General features: G+C 39.0%; 1 protein-coding gene across 1 annotated transcript in view; it reads right to left on the bottom strand.

The window, feature by feature from the left end:
• Positions 1–4,511: 4,511 nt before the first annotated feature.
• The window catches only part of CAB39 (calcium binding protein 39), a 39,013-nt gene continuing 25,699 nt past the window's right edge, over positions 4,512–17,825 (bottom strand). The window contains exons 4-9 of the mRNA XM_063306729.1: positions 13,413–13,531; positions 10,763–10,931; positions 10,258–10,317; positions 9,554–9,619; positions 8,810–8,953; positions 4,512–8,147 (exon numbers count right to left, since the gene is read on the bottom strand). Of these exons, the coding sequence (XP_063162799.1) occupies positions 7,959–8,147; positions 8,810–8,953; positions 9,554–9,619; positions 10,258–10,317; positions 10,763–10,931; positions 13,413–13,531 (747 nt within the window). The 3' untranslated portion in view covers positions 4,512–7,958. The remainder of the gene's footprint in view (positions 8,148–8,809; positions 8,954–9,553; positions 9,620–10,257; positions 10,318–10,762; positions 10,932–13,412; positions 13,532–17,825) is intronic.

Here is a 17,825-nt window from a genome sequence, read left to right as displayed (position 1 = left end):
CATACCTTCATGCAAACCAGATGACCTGAAAAACCACCAGCCACCATGAGGGGACCCCGAAGTGCTGTAACCGCTGCCCGGCCAGGCTATAGAGCCTGGGAAGAGGAGAGAGATCGGCGCTATGCGAGGGGTCAGTGTCTCCGATGTGGAAAGGAAGGGCATCGAGCAGCTGATTGCCCAAAGCCAAGGCTGGAGATCAAGTGGGCAAGCTGCCGGCCAAATCGCCCCCCCCCCTCGCGGCAGATGACAGCAGCCAAGGGTGCAGCTGACGCTGAGGAAGTATTCTACTTCTCAGGAGAGGCTGAAGATGACTCTAAGGAGCCGGCGGGAAACGCCAGCCACCTGCCATGAAGAGCACCTGCGGGCAAGTGGAGGAGGATGGGCGCAAGGATGCTATGGTGAGTGCTGACTGTCCCACTTTAGCAGTAAAAGTGAAATTGGGCTCCCGCACAAAGACTACAGAGGTCTGGGCTTTAATTGACTCTGGGTGTTCCAGGTGTCTAATTCACCCTGATCTGGTTGCTGCTTTGGACCTGCCTAGCTTCCCCCTCCAGCAGCCTTTGATCTTCACACAGTTGGATGGTTCAATGGCAGGGGGGGCCCCGGCAACCCATTTCACTGGAACTGTCACAATGCAAATGGGCAGCCACCGTGAGACTTTAAAATTTGTAGTAGCACCTGTTGGCAATCCCTTGTTAAGTTGGACCTGCCTCATAATTTGAAACACTTGCACCCTGTTTTCCATTGCAGCTTGCTCAAGCCTGTCCACCACTCCTCCTGCTGGCATCCCCAACCTCCTCCTCGTGCTCCGATCATGATTGACGGCCAACAGCATTTTGATGTCAAGGAGGTCATTGATTCTTGCAAGCTTCGCGGCACCCTCCAGTATCTGGTCCAATGGAAACACTTTCCTCATCCTGAATGGGTGTCTGCTCGCCACGTTAATGCTCCTGATTTAATTCGCTGTTTCCACTTGGCTTACCCTTTGAAGCCTGCTGCTTAGTGTTTTCTTTCTTTTGGGGGGGCAGTATGTCATGTTCACTGTTTCAATGTGCACTGTACATCGTAACGTTTCACATGCCATGGCGCTGACGCGCGTTTCTATTTGGGAGGGAGCTGCTGTGAGACCTTGTACCAAGCTCTGTATTTCTGTTCATTACAATGGAATGTGTTTGGGTTATGTGCTCTGTTCAAGGATGTTTCCTGCAGACCATCAGAAGCCGTTAGGAGCACCTGGGATTGTGAGCCTGGGAAGATTCTACGGGGGGAGGGATCTCATTTGTACCGAGGGTTTTTAGTTTGCATTTGGGGCGCTTTTATCATTCTCAGCTTTCTTTGTGATCCTGCATACTATTCTTTAATAAATCAGATATCTTTGAATTCCTGCTCATGAGTCTGAGAGTGTTTTAGAATAGGCATTCATTACAGCAGCCCCATGAGATAGGTTGATCTGAGAAAGGAGGTGACTGCCCCAAAGTCACCTAGGAAGCTTCTGTGGTTTTTGTCTGTCCCATTCTAGAAAGTCCAAGTTACTTCTGTTTAATATAAGTGCAGTGATGGGTTATAGCACATACAGTATAGTTCTAGCATTCCCTTGTTGTTGTTGTTTTTTGTTAAACACCTAAATTGTCCCACTTTACAGGGCTTACAGTGTTGTAATCCACCTTCTATCCTCAATAGGGTTTTGTAGACTTAATCGGGTTTATAGAACATAAGAAATTGACTTACAGGTCATAGTTCATTTAATATTCATTAATTCATTCATATAATAAACTTCCCAACTGTTTTTTTGCCACCATTTGCAATGGGAAAATAGCTGAAATTCAGGCTATGCATCTGGGGAGAAAACATATTCAGTCTTCAAGAATGGAAAGTGCCAAGCAGCAATTCTGGCCACTCTTAATGCCTTCACATTTTGCCTGGCAATGTCTGTAGTAGAACTGAAAGAGAGATGGATAGTTATCGTTGTCTCTGATAGATCTACAGCAGCTGGACTAGGGTTCCCAACCTTTCTAAGCTGATGGTCACATTTTGAAAGCACATGGCCATTCTCATAAAATGATTGCCTTGGTGCTACCACTTCCTTTAGCCTTCCAGATGTTTCTCTACCACTTCAATGTACCTTTTTCTTTTTCCTGGACAGCTGGATATACTTCCAAAAAAAAGCATTGAGCTATAGACACCCATCATTTTTATTTTTTTCAGAATGCCTTCAGAATATATATAGTGTGAAGGATAATTATTGGAAATAAACATTATTCTTTGTTTAGCTGCTTTTATTTTAGGCATGAAGCCTGGCAGGAAAATGTTCATAGGCTTTTATGTTGTGAGGCACTGAGATAATACCTTTGTTTTATTCACAAGATCTTAAAGGAAGTCGCTACCCGAATATAGTTGACTCTCAAATCGTAGAGGAGCCTTGAATATGCAGCAGCCACTACTTCATTAACTTACTGCAGGAAAACAGGAGGCATGAGAAACAAAGTTTGCCCTACTTTGATTCCCTTTGGTATAAGAGGAAGAGAAGAAAAATGCTGTCAGGCTTTCAGGATTCTGTTGTTTTAGCCTAAACCAATGAAGTGGAGTTCTGGGTTTTTTTCTTGTGCTGTGTTTCCTGATCTGGTCTACCTCAAAGGGCTGACACAAGTATGTTGGTGAAAAACTGGCTAGTTAACTGTTGATCTAAACCTTCTTTGCTTAAAAAAAGTATGCACACTGCCTTCTCAACCTGATGAATTCCAGGTATGGCAGACTCAGTGCCCACAGTAGCCAACTCATTGAGATTATGGACACTATAGACTACATGTCTGGTGGGCAGGGCAAGCTTAGATTAGGTTTGTGAATAACTGACAAAGATCTAGGAAGCTGCACAAAGAAGAAAGTGGACAAAGAGGAAAATCTTTTCACTGGTTTGACAGGGAGAATGTATACCATTCTTAAATTTTACTAGGTCAAATGCACACAAGTATTTCTGCTTGAGAAATTAAGTACAAGCAACCCTGAATCAAACCAGAGAAATTCTCATTATCGTAGCAGCTGGATAAAGGTATATTTAACAACATAGAAGCAGAGGCAGACAGTGTGTGCAGTCTCACTGTTAACATCAGTTTCACAGCAAGCTCTTTAAATATAAAACCAGATCTTGTACTGGTTGTCTGCACCAGATTTGGGGTGCTAGAACATTTAGTTTGTTTCACATTAAGTCAGTTTGCATTTTCCCAAATTTTATTCAGGAAAACCGTGTATCTGAGAAAATGACACACCAAAAGCTTTGATTGAATACATGCAAAACTGAAATGGACTACATATAAACTGTTCTAGACATCCCTCCACTGAGGTGGGTTAGGTACTTAAGAGTCTATTCTGTTCTTCTGACAAGATACAGTAAGACATTTGATTTCTATTTTTTCTCCATAGCATGTAATAAACCATGTCACTTATCAAGGACAAGTTTAGAAATCTTAGAAAGAAATAGGTCCTGAAACAAAGTATCAGCATGGATTCTAGCTATGACCTCCACTTGCATGTTCTGTTGTTCCATTCCCCCATTCCCCCAAATGTTCTGTTTATCTCTTTAAGCTGTCAGGTTTCTATTAGGAGCACCTATGCACAGCTTTGGTTAGTTAATCATCCATTTCTGGATGGATATACTGTAGCCTGGGCACACTAGGGGATGGGTTGTTCATCTCTCATTGGATTATTGTGACACCTTCTGTGGGTCTACCCTTGAAGATGGTCTGGTGATTGCAGCTGATACAGAATGCTAAGGTCAGTATTTGGGCATACGTTAGTCCTGTTCTGTGAGCAGTGCGTTAGCTGCCAGTAAAATATAAGGCTCCATTTCAGATGCTGGTACTTTAATGATCTTTTGTGATTTTATTATTGGAAGCCACGCTAAGATGATGGTGCCAGTTATACATCCAAGTAAGTAAATAAATTGCCTTCTGAATAGGCTCGATCCTCATTAGATGGCTGTAGATAAAGTTTATTCCCCTTGATATTTCTTAGTTGGAAGCACTGGGTTCTCTTCTTACATATCTTTACTGTAGCTTCTTCTGGCTATGCAATAACCAAATACAAAGGTACGTACTGTAACAAAAGTACTATTGATTCCGCTGTTTTGTTCTGAATAAACTGCCTTTTAAAAACTCCTATGACCTGATCTGAGTAGATGCCTACATTATTAGTTTGATCTTCCCAGCTACGCTACTGCACAGGAGAATGCCAATATCCCTTCCCCCTGTGGACTGAGAAGGGTAGGATGTAGAAACTGGAGGATTCAGGACTGCAGAACTAGATGTCTCCCTCCTGAAGTGGAACAGTGGGATTCTAAACTAATTCAATAGATGATGATGGTAAAGACTGAATTGGTTATTTTAGGGTGGATCTGGCTCCAATGGTAAAACTATTACAACCATATAGCCATTTAATGTCTTATCTAGGAACCACCCACTTCATCCCCATAGGTTAGGTTAAGATGAGGACAAGAAAGACACGGGACATGCAGTATGCTGATTTTAGACATGTTTTAATTGTATGCTTCCCTCCCAAAGCAGCCAGTTTTGTCTACACCTAAGAAAATTTAAACATACCTTAGTACAAAAAAGTTTGGTTTAGCCCAACTTATTCCGATTTAAGTTCATAGGTTACCAGCTGCTCTGCCAGCTTGTAGTTCGAATGCATTTTCTTTTGATTCTGCTGGGAGCAGTAACAAAAGAAGATACAAGACTAGATCAAGAATCTGCAAAAATTAGCGGAATTTTATTTCTACAAATATGCTATTCCAAGATGAAACTTTATATTCTAACATTTCAGTTAAGTTTCAAAGGTAAGTGTGTAATGGACAAGAGTAATACCATAAATAATTTTAATACACTTTCATATAAGGCGCCAGCAGAAAGTTTGTTTTTTTTAAAGGGCAGGGGCTTTTTACTGGTGCTGCAGATTTGAGTATTTTTTAAAAAATGCAGGAAATTTAACAGTAAGTACACTTCTGAGAGATGAAAGTACTACTCTTATAGAAAACTGGTATGTGGAGGCTGCCCTAAGGAATCATTAATGAACCCCAAGACCATTTGTGATATGACATAGCCTTATTTATAATATTCAATGGCAACTCTAACCTGAAGATTGAAACTTAAGTTAATTAGTGATCTCTTCAAGGAGATTTAGTTGCCGGAAGATTGCTCAATGCCTTACCATCCTCAGCATCCTGACTCATAAATAATTATTAGGATACTTTGGAGAAGACTATGGCAGTAAAACAGGTATAACCTCAAATAATTTTGCAGAACGATCTGTCCTAAAAAATTTAAGCACTTTTTAAAACTTCCAAATATACCTGACCATTTCTATTAGCAGGTCAATATTTAACTTAAGACAGTTTTTAAAAAATTGAACTACATAGAGCACGAATACAAAAGCTGGGAAATTTGTCTTGTTGGATATTATTTTTTACTTGGTACGAAAATTTTAAATACACTGCCAATGGTTTACAAGAAGCAGGGAAGGTATACCTCTTAGGAGAAATACTCAGATTTGGGTCAACCTTCTTCTTGATACATATTATAGCACACAATTTGTGTTTCTTCAAAATTTTATTTCAATTTAAATTAAGGGGCCAGCCAGATCTTCTAATAAGAAATGCATTCATTTGAAGGAATGAAATGCTTTCATGGAAGTAGATTTACAATTGTACACATTAAAAAAAACCCAAAAAGTTCACATTAAATAACTTTTAGTAATATCTTTAAGCCTTCACACAGATAAGAAACCATTTCCAGTACAATAGTTTTTAATATGAATAGCACATCAAATGGTCTTAAATACAACTTTTTTTGAAAGCCAACACTCCAAGGATTATTTTTTAAAAAAAGTATAGCCATTTTGTCCCATGCCAAATAATAGAGAAGCAAAATCAATATCCAGATCCATTTTTTAACTTTCATATATCTATTTAGATTTATATGTGTGTGTGTGCGTGTATACACACACAAACACACATATATATATACACACACATACAACTTTTAGCATGTCTATATTTTTTTTCCTAAATGTGGAATCCTTACGCATAATGGAGAATAACTTGCCACCTAATATTTCCTTGTCTTAGCTATAATAAACCAAAATATAGAAAAAGGACAGAGTACTGAACTATAATATTACCACCTCCATGGTTGTTTTTGCCTGTCTATATAAATGATTCAATAGAGGGTTATGATTTTTTTTCAGTAGATATTGCAGACCATTTTGCAAAGGACAAATGGTTTATGACTGCTGAAAGAAGCATAGCTCTGTGGATATCCAACATTATCAGAATCCTATTTGCTGGACTTTATTCCAACTTCTTTCATGAAGGCTTTAAAAACTAGCTAAAATGTCAATCAGCAGATTAATCATTTGTGAAATAATTTAATCATATAGAAGCTAGAAAGCAATAAATAATTGTATAGCATTCTCAGTCAGATTCAATCATGCGGAATTTGAACTTTCACACTCCTAATTGATAAAGTTGGCTGGTTGTGATCTCAGTACTACTATTACGATGAATAGATAAGATTTTGATAACATAGTTTAGATATATCTAGCATTTCTGTTATGATCACAGTAACAAAAAAGTGGTGCAAAATCAGTCTTTAAAAAAATAAATACTGATAGTTTGCAGCATTAAGGAACAAGATATTGACACTAGGAGAGTTTTGAAAATTATGGTTGTTGAAGGGGAAATATAAGTTAAATACCAACACAACTATTGTACTAACTATATGAAAAGAGAGATTCTCTTTATACCCACAAGAAAAACAAATCTGAATTAATTTAGCATAATCTTTATAATTTACAATTGGCTGAACACAGCACTAACATAAATGGAGGAGGCCAACATTGAAGAATACAGGTTAGTGGGTTGCAGAGCTATACTTTTAGTCTACTCTAACTGATGGCACTGCATTATACCTGCAATACAGAAAAAATGGATTCTTTTAATGCTGCAGTATTTAAGAAATGTGAAATCAGTATTTTCATGTGATCCAAAGTGTCATTTCACATGAGCTTTCATTTTGCAAAACTCAGTATCAGTATCAGGTAAAAGTTATAGACTAATACATTAACATTCCTCTGCTGTACAAATTAAATCATTTTTAAAGAAATGAGCAGCGTAGGAGTTATATACAGAAGAAAACAAGCATTGTTGAAATGAAATACAAAGTGTCACTGCTAAGCTCTATTGTCTGAAACACTCTGAAGTAAAATTAACAAAAATTCTTATAACGTATTTCCAAGTCTACATCTCAATTCTCAGAAAATCACTCTCAAGAACAAACTATAAAGCAATGAAAGGCATATATACATTTTCCTTATGAACTCTGAGATGTCACTCTTAGAAGTTGCTATGTTTCAGTATCAATTTTATTTGCAAGACAGCTGTTCATCCCAGAAAGCTCACCTTAGATACATTTCCCCTTTGATTACAATTAAAGCACTGCACATTTTTTTTAAAAAATCAAGGCATATAATCTTATACTATGGTGCCAAATATGCACAGATCACGTTGTGCTCGCATCTCATACAAGGTTAAGTGCAAACATATGGATTGAATCAGATTTGCTAGCATGCACCCCGTCATAAACTACTTTAATACCTTCTCTCCTATCCCAAACTATCTTCTATGTTTGTTTCATGAACAATCTTTCCCATCCCACCCCCACCCCAGACTTCTAAAAACAAGCAGTGTGCTTGAATTCAGACACAAATATCAAGAAAGTCCACATTGTGCAAGAAAGCAGCAGCTAGGTTTGTCAACTCGGACTAAAAAATAAAGAGAAGAAAAAAACAAACTGTTCACTGAACAGCAGATTAGCAGTAATGTTCCTCATGAAGTGATAAGAGCGCCTGATGCTGAATATCTAACAGCAAATGCTGAATTTGGATTTAATATTTTAGGGGTTTATAGAAGATTAGGCTTCTTGTTGTGCTGGTCTTTTCAAATCCCTGATCTGTTTAACTAAATAGGTCTTCTCATCATTAAATTGTTCATCCTCGGTCCTGTCGTTCTGAAACTTGCTGAGAAACTCAATAAGTTTGGTCTGGTTCTTTAAGAGAATATCTAGTATAGGTTGTGTCTTGTTAGGATTGGCTACAAACACCTGCAATAAAAATTTCAGAAAAATAAAAATTAAAATCAGAGTGTATTAGAAAATATTAACAGAGGAATACAATTTTCTCTATACAATGCAAAAAATTACAAGGACTGAAGTTCAATGTACCATATGTAACACATGCATAAGCATTAGTCAGAACCACAAATTACACAGTGGGTCGTTCTGACTTGAAATAGTTAAGTTCATATTATGTTTGCCAATGATTTTCCAAATTGGTTTAAGGATCCATACAGATAACTAGCAGAATACAAAGCAAACCTGTTTAAACGTTCTAGAAATAGGCTGAATTTAATTAAAAAATTATAACCAGCATTCTAGAATTTATTTTTGCATTCAGTAAACTTACTCATACCATAGTTTAGGTCCGTGATACTGAATTAAAAAAAAAAAAAGAATAATCACATGGGTCTATTCATGGCTAGCTACAAAGGCTTGTGTTGATATCTAAGAAAAAAAATGAAAAGTCAGCTTGACTTTATAAACGTGCACAGTATGATTCCAAAACCTAAAAAAAAAAAATCCTTGGCTTCATCCCTTTCCCAATTATCCAAACTCTATTATCCAATTATATTGTACTGTGATAGTAGATCAGTATTAAGCATTTCATCTTCATTTAAATAATATTATTTAAAAGTGATCTTTTTTACCTTAAAGACATGGAAGGCCTCAAACTGAATGTTGCGACTTTTGTCCCGTAAAAGGTTCATCATTAGCTTGAGATTTTCAGGTTTACTGATGTATTTTGTCATAATTGTGAAGTTGTGTCTATCCAGTAGCAATTCACCAAGTAGCTACAGAAATAAGGGAAAGGATAGTTTTTTCATAAGGATTATAAAGCACACAATCAGCGATAGTTAACAGAGCCAATGGTTGTAATCAAACCTTTGTTGTCTTTGCACAATTATTATTTTCAAAAGATGAGTAGTGATATTAGGCTAATTTACTATTAGGCCCTATTCTCTGCTATGTAAACTGCTAAGAGGATCCAGATTCATTCTAAAAATCAGAAAAAATTGGATGCGATCAAGGCCTTATGGACCAGATAATTGTTAAATGGAAGCGCAAAAGTTAAATGTGGAAGCAAGCCTTCTTCCAGATTAGACCAGAGATGCAAGGAAGGTGGGACAAAATGGCAAAAATATCTTTTTACTACTGTTGCTTCCTATAAAAAAGAGGTGTAGTGCTTATAGTAAAAAGATCATATTACATGTAACTTTAAAGCATTAGTTATTATTTACCTGGCAAAACATACTTGTAGAATTGATATTAACAAATTTCAACCTACAAGTTTCCTGAGGTACAAAATCCTCCTGATGCATTTTATTTTAATGTAGACAAACAGAATAACTAGGTCATTCTTATATTACTGCACAATTATTATTTTTTTTTACCTTAAGTGACTGTCGTTTTGTTACATAGTTTTCTGAGTGGAGCAATTTTTCATATTCACTGAAGAACTGGACGGGAGAAAAAATAATTATGGCCTTTCCAATCAACACAATGATCCCAAATGATTTGGTTCATTTAATTAGAAACAGTGATAAAAACAAAGCAATGAGAGAACTGGCTGAGAACCATAATGGAACTGAATTCCAATACATTTAGAAATACAGAGGAGACTGCTCTAGATTTTTCTAACATTTTTCTTGTGCAACACCCAAAACTTCTGAACAAATATTCTGCAACTGACTGAAGGGAGTTTTCAGTTAACTCTTTAAGCAATCATATAATTGAGATTATAAACAGCCAGCTTTGCATTTTTATCATCAGCTGTGGCCAGTAGATGGAGCAAGTCTGTCATACATACTTCTCTGATTAGCTTGACATACCAGGAATGGCAACATAGCAAGGGTGCGTTGTTTGCTTCTTACAAAAACAATTTTGTTCTTAGCATTTTTAGGACAACTGCAACAATTTCCTGTCCAACACTGAAAAAATTACATTACAGGTTCAACTTGCGTTGGTAAAATGAATCAGAAAATGCTGAAAATAAAAATATGTAGCTGGGGAAGAAATGTTTTGGGTTTTTTCTCTCTCATAATGTGATTATTCTGATAGTTGATACAAATTATAACGAAGAAATAAAAATACATACCCTATCATAATGCTGTTCCAAGAATTCTGCACTCAGCAATTTGTGCCTTGTAAGTAAATCCTTGAAACAAGAGAATACACTGTTATTTAAAAGATATCCCCTCTCCTTTTCTATAATTTCAGGATGCCTGAAAACACAGTTATTAACAATATTCTTATTCACATGCCACAGAATTCAACTGAAGCTTACATTTGCCTTTAAGAAAAATAATACAATAATAACCAGTTCTGCAATATTTATTCAAGCAGGTATGGGGAACCCTGCAATTCCCGTTAACCCCCATCATTATGTCGCTGGAGTTCAACATCTGAATTGCCATATATTGTTGCTTCTCTCTCTCTCTTTTTTAAAGGGCCTATCTACATTTTAATACTGGTGTTATTTCTGTAATTTTAATAATGTTATTTTGTAGCTCTCTGATGTGATTGTTTGATATATTTTCCAAAATAAATTGGGGAAGTCATAATATAAAGTTTTAATAGTCATCAAATATAAACTAATTAACCTTGAAAGTGGCAAATGCATCTGAAGCAATGTCAAATGTTGACATTTCCACATATCTGAAGAAGTCGTAAAACTGTTCTGACCACAAGATTATTTTTGCTAGTGGTTCGTGTCTGATGCATTCTCTTAACATGATTCCACAATTCAGAGCAATTTCTGGAGATTCATACCTGTTTAGATAAGAAATAAATATAGTATCAGCAAAATAGGCATACAATCAAAACAGATTATAAATGTATATTCTAAATTGCCTACTAAAAATGTTAGTTCATATTTATTGCTACAACACTTCTGTTGCATGAATATTTATGTTCAAACAGGTATCCCTCCTAGTTTTTCATTTACCTTGTATATGGGCAGGCTTCATACATGGGAATAGTGCCAGATAAAGGCCATGAAAATAGTAAGCAAGTTGCCAACTGTGCTACGTTCACAATGTTAGAAAGGGGCAATAGCTATTGAAAAAAGTAGTCATGAAAGTTTCCTTTAGCATCTTGTACAGCTTCTAACTCAGTTTTTGCTTATCTTTGATGGCAGTGATTTACAAGCAAAGACTCTGTGGATGTTGATTCTTTAGATAATTTTTCTGAGAAAAGTATCTGATTTTCTGTGTGAAGCTTATCATCATAAATGCTGAGGGATCTGTTAGCATAAAGACTAAGGCTGGAGCCATGGCCAGGGATGTTTGTACCAACTTCGCATTATTAGAAGGCTACATCCTCTTTGTCATTCCTGCCTTCAGAATCCATTGTTAAACAACAGGTTTTCAATCTTTGGGGGGCTGTGGATACAACTGAGATTTGGAAGAAAAAATGTTCTGGGTAGAAAATGTTTAACGTGTCCCCCTTTTCTATATAGGTATGTGTGCTTTTTTCCTCTTTCTCTCTTTTATCTTTTGCTGACTTAACCCTTGCTTATTCTCCCCAATCACTGCTTTTCCCAATCCCCCAGGGCCTTTTTTATTTTAGCAAAACTCTCTCATGCAGTTATCTCACCACTTTTCTTTTTTCCAAAGAGTGCTCTGGGTGCATGTAAAGTCCAAGGGCACTCTGGGCAAGGAAGGGATTTGTCAACTGCTAGGGTCTTCAGTGTGCACTTAAAGAAGAACCAGAGGGCACAATGGCATCGAAAGACGTGCTATGTTTAGATTCAAATTAGAAGTCCCTATAAAGGAGAGTGAGGTTTCAAAATGTTTTCATGAATGGAATTTCAACAACATTACAACTGTACTCCAGTATCCAAACAGGATTCCATCAACCAAGTGCTGGTTTCACTGGCAAAGTCCTAAGTAATTTACAGCTTAACTATGTGACCTTAAAATTTGGTGGAATTTTAGTCTATTATTTTCTTTGCTGAGTTTGAATAATTAAGCAACATTTTGCAAGTTTTGAATGCATTGTGTTTGTTGCTCATGTGTTAGGTAATAAGAAGCAAACAGTGGTCAAAAGAAATGAGTACTTTTGTGTTGACAAAGTCTTCTATTTTGTGATTTCTCACATTACTTAACTGTTTTTTAAATGAGAGGAAGAGATTTCATTTCCCCCAGATGTGGGGAAAAACAATTACAAATATCCCTCTGTGCTAAACAGCAACAATAGTTCACTGCTCATTAATTTGGTGAAAGCTTTCACATTTGTTTGTGATTGTGAACACAAATGAAGCATGATGCTCCAATATAATAATGCACATGATACAAGGAGAGGAAATAGCAATCTGGCAGAGAATATACATAATGAATTGTTCTTTATTTGAGAAAACTGAACCAATAATTCATTGCTGCTACTAGGGTATGAATTGTGTATCAAGAGACTAGGAGCGCATTTCTCCAGGTGGAAGACTTTAGTCTGCCCAGTGAACAATAAACAAATATTTAAGGGCCAATTTGCATAGCAAGGTGACATAATATGCAAACAATTACTGAATTAAAACCCGCAGGCAAGCTAATGAGATCATTTCCATACATAAAGACAACTTATGAAGACACGTATTAAAAGAAAGGGAAGCTTATCTCAAAAAAAAAAAAAAACCCACCAAAGATACTTTTGAGTATTCTTTTACAGGGCTGCTTGACTCAAGTCTTTCAGAGAAATCTTAAAATGACCTTCCACAAAATACAGTACGGAAGAATTATGATTCTAAAACACTGCATTAAAAAACAGTGCTAAGCTAATGTAAGAATTTCACAGAAGTACAAGCTTAAATTCCCCTCTCTTTCAGGAAAATTGGAAGAAGTTAAGTTGGAAACATACTGCTAATGTGTTCACATTTTTCATTCATTTTAACATCCCATTCTTTCATTATGGTTTACTGAAACAAGCCAACAGTGATTACCTTATTTCCACTAATCTAATTTAATCATAGTTTGCCCAAAGTTTGGATGACATAATAAATTGTGGTTAACCACAAACAGATGAAAAGTTTCCAAACTTTAACAAATAATTGAAGTTCAGAATTTTCCAGCCACTGCAGACAATTACAGGAATATCAGCAGCTCTTTCTGTGTACAAACTAGTTGATAGCAACCTTAATCATTACAACTAATTACTAAAGTAGAGATACCATAGCCCTATCCAGGTAGAAAAAAAATGTTAACTAGTTTTACATGAGAAACACAACAATCAATCATTTCACATTTACAATGTAATACATACCCTTTTAACAGCATGAACAATATATTTTGCTGAGTGCAGATGTATTCAACTGTGGGTGTTCTAGTACCAATTTGTCTTCTCAGAATGTTGTTGAATATTTGAGCCACATCCTTTTTGCCCTATCAAAAATATAAGCCAGGGCATTATTTATTTATTTATTTATTTAGTTGAACGGGTTTATAAGGCCGCCCAACTCGCACACAGTGACTGCGGGCAGCTTAAAGAATTAAAAACCATAAAAACACAATAGACACCCACCCCCCGGACAGCAGCTAACACATTCATATCAGCCACTCGATTGGCTCCAAAGCAGCCAGGGTCCCCAGGCCCATTGACAGAACCAAAGTCTTTAGGGCTTTCCTGTCAAGGAAACCGGTGAAGGACCACACTGAGCCAGAGTTCCAACCCTAGTTTCTTTATTGTTCTTACTACTAAAACAGAATAAAGTTATGCTAACAGACCTAGGGGTAAATATTCAACAATGTCTCAAGGAGGAGTTACCTTGAACTTAAGTTTCCCACCAGCAGAACCCGGACAGTGCAATCTCTTTCCTCTCTGGAATGCACCACCTCCCTCCAGGGAAGGAGCAGCTTCTCTGAAATCCACCACATTTCCGGAAAAGGAGCACGGAGGGGCCAATCTTATATCTGGGAGAATGTTTCAAAGGGAGGGAGCCACTATGGAGAAGGTGCTTTTCTTTGGCCCCACTAGATGTACCTCCCTAACTGAAGGGACCCACAACATACCCTGCCTCCCTGCTCTGGTGTGCTGGGTGGATGTAACTGGGGAAAGGCGGTCCTGCAAATAACCTGGTCCCAAGCCATGTAGGACTTTAAAGGTGATAACCAGCACCTTGAATTGGACCCGGAAACAAACTGGCAACCAATGTAGCTCCCGCAAGCAAATTGGCAACCAATGCAGCTCCCACAAAAGAGGTGACACATGCACAAGTCTAGGCTTGTGCAAAACTATGTGGGCTACTGTATTTTGAACCAACTGAAGCTTCCAGATACTTTTCAAGGGCTGCCCCAAGTACAGCACATTACAATAGTCCAAACGGGAGGTGACTAGGGCGTGGGTGACTGAGAGAAGGACATGTTGGTCCAGGGATGGGCGTAGCTGGTGCACAACATGCAGTTGTGCAAAGGCTCTCCTGGCCACAACTGCCACCTGCTCTTTGAGCAGGAGTTGTGAGTCCAGGAGAACACCCAGGTTATGCACAGGGTCTGTCTGGGGCACTGCAACCTCATTCAAGACCAAAGATGGTAATTCTCTGGAAGCCAAAGAGCCGCGAACCCACAGCCATTCCGACTTGCCAGGGTTCAACTTCAACCTGTAGCTCCCCATCCAGACCTCAACAACCTCCAGGCACTAGGAAAGGGCAGTCGTGGCATCGCTTAACTCCCCATGGGCAGAGACGTACAACTGAGTATCATCAGCATACTGATGATATCTCACCCCATGATGATGGATGATCTCAGCCAGCGGCTTCATGTAGATGTTAAACAGGAGCAGAGAGAGCACCAACCCCTGTGGCACCCCACAAAGCAGGGGCCAGGGGTGGGCCCCCTCGCCCCCTTCATCACCGACTGGAAATGGCCCCAGAGGAAGGAGGACAACACAGTGCCCCCCCACCCCTTAAGCCACTCCAGAAGGATACCATGGTCGATGGTATTGAAAGCCACCAAGAGGTCAAGTAGAGCCAGGATGGTTGCACACCCTCCATCCCGCTCCCGCCAGAGATCATTGAAAAGTGCGACCAATGCCGTTTCCATCCCATATCCAGGCCTGAATCCTGACAGAAAGGGGTCCAAATAATCCATTTCATCGAGGATCCTCTGGAGGTGCAGCACAACCACCTTTTAAACAACCTTTCCCAAAAAGGGGAGGTTGGGGACAGGACAAAAACTGTCCATCAGGGTAGGATCCAGCAATGGCTTCTTGAAGAGGAGGCGAACCACAACCTCTTTACAAGGCTGAGGCACTACCCCCTCCTCCAGAGGTGCATTAGTCACAGCCAGTACCCAGCCACATGTCACCACCCAGGAGACTTTTACTAGCCAGGAGGGACATGGATCCAACACACAGGTGGCCGAGCTCACAGTCCCTAGGATCCTGTCCACTTCCTCAGGAGCAATAGGGTCAAAGTGTTCCCAGATAACCAGGCAAGAACCTACCCCAGGCATCTCCACCGGACCATTATCCATGCTGGCATCCAACTGGGAACGAATCTGAGTGATTTTATCTGTCAGAAGATCCGCAAATTCCTCAGTGTGCCCCTGCAGGTACATCCCTGAATCCTCCTTACCCAGAAGGAGAGGGGGCACCTTAAAAAGAGCTGCCGAGCAATTATCTGCAGACGCAATTCATGCAGAGAAGTATTGCCTCTTCGCTGCACAAATCACCACGAGGGAGACTTTAATAGCAGCTCTTACCCGTGTCCAGTCGGATTCGCTCTTCATCTTCCAACAGCAATACTCTAGACGTCTTTTGATCCGTTTCATTCCTCTCAGTTCCTCCGTATACCACGGAGCCTAATGAGGTCCACGGGTCAGGAGAGGTCACATGGGCACAATCCTGTCTAGAGCTTCAGTCACCCTCCTATTCCAGGCAGCGACCAAGGCATCATCAGGACTATGCAGCAGATCCTCAGTTATAACCCCCAGCTCCCTCTGGAACCCAACAGGGTCCATCAGTTGCCAGGGGCAGACCAATCTAATAGATCCTGACTCCCTGCGGAGGTGTGCGGCCCTAGAGAAGCTCATAGCCACCAGGTTGTGATCTGACCATGACAAGGGGACCAAAGATAGGTCCACCAATCACATAAGCAATGCTCCAACAACACCAAATCAGGAGTGTGACCACTATTCCTACTTGGGCTCTGGATGACTTGGGACAGGCCCATGGAAGTCATGGTTTCCATAAAGTCTCTAATCCCACTCCTAGGGAAGGCAGGTTGAAGTCTCCCAGAGCCATAAGCCTGGGAAACTCCACTACCAACCCTGTGGTGAGGTCAAATAGCTCAGGCAGGGAGGCTGCTACACAGCAGGGAGGTTGGTATGGCAGCAGCAATCCTAACTGATCCCTAGAGCCCAACCTAAGAAAAAGCGTCTCACAACTGGGCACTTGTGGAGCGGTGCCCCTGGTAGCCACCAGAGATTCTCAGATGACAACAGTGACATCTCCTCCCCTGCCCTGCAGTCTAGGCTGGTGCCACACTCAAAAACCAGCTGGGCACATTTCAGAGAGAGGGAACCCCACCTCCGGCCCCAGCCATGTCTCAGTGACATGTGCCAGATCAGCCTTCTCTGCGATAAGATCAGCAATAAGAGGAGCCTTATCTGGTATTTAGGAGCAACAACCTAAAACCCAGGCAATAATATATTACATACAGGGCATGTACATAAAATAATAATATTAGAAGAAGATAGCTTCATGTTTTAAAGACACAAACTGAATTGATTCAGTAGAAGGACTTATATTTATCACTATTCCATTTTTTCCAGGTATTTGCCAATGTAACTATTTCACGGTTACAAGACTACATAAACTTTTTATTGCCTAATTTTACCAAATCTGATTTCCATACACAAGGTTCTATTTTCTCCTAGAATAAAACTTTTCAGCTACTGCCTTCAACTACAGGAGGAGGAGCAGCACCTATGACAGTGTGTGATATTTACATCCTGAAGCTACAGGAGAATATTTCTATCTGCCACCAAGAACCCAGGCATCATAGTCTACCCCCTGTTCATCTTGACTACCTCAGAATTTACTATTAGTACATCAAAATAGAATGTTTATAATCCCTGTGAATGAATCAGCCCATCACAAATGTTTATATCTAGCCACCCAGAGTCACTTGTATAAATTTGATAAAATAAATAAAATAAATAAATTTACCACAACTGTCCATTCTACACACACAGGCTAATTATAATGAATAGGTTTCTGTGATTTTCCTCCTTTTACACACATTATTTAGGTTTCTTAGTACTTTAAGACATTTGTTCACAAGAGAAAAGAGTGCATTCATTTTCTTAAAAGTTGTTAGTTATATTACTAAAGGGGCAGAGATGAGCCTACAGAAATAAATGTTGTAAAATATAATTCTGTAGGAAGACAGGAGGCGCTGACTGACTACGGTCCAAATACAAATAATATATATTTACTATATTGGCAGGGGTGAAAAGGAAAAGCTCCAAGTTTTTGATACAAACAGCAGAAATAATAGTTTTTAACCATTTGTCTTCAGTGTAAAAGATACTTTGTAATCATACTCTATATCTGCCAAGAAGCTACTAAATATCTATTGTACTGTTAAACTCCTCAAGGCTAAAATAGCCAACATCCTATTGATAAGTATTCTCTCTTAAAGTATATATACACATCTCTAAAGATATGTTCCATTAG

This window comes from Candoia aspera, chromosome 6, assembly GCF_035149785.1.
Source record: "Candoia aspera isolate rCanAsp1 chromosome 6, rCanAsp1.hap2, whole genome shotgun sequence".
NCBI classification, from domain to species: domain Eukaryota; kingdom Metazoa; phylum Chordata; class Lepidosauria; order Squamata; family Boidae; genus Candoia; species Candoia aspera.
Note: the sequence above shows the minus strand (reverse complement) of the source record. Positions and strands in the feature narration are given on the sequence as shown.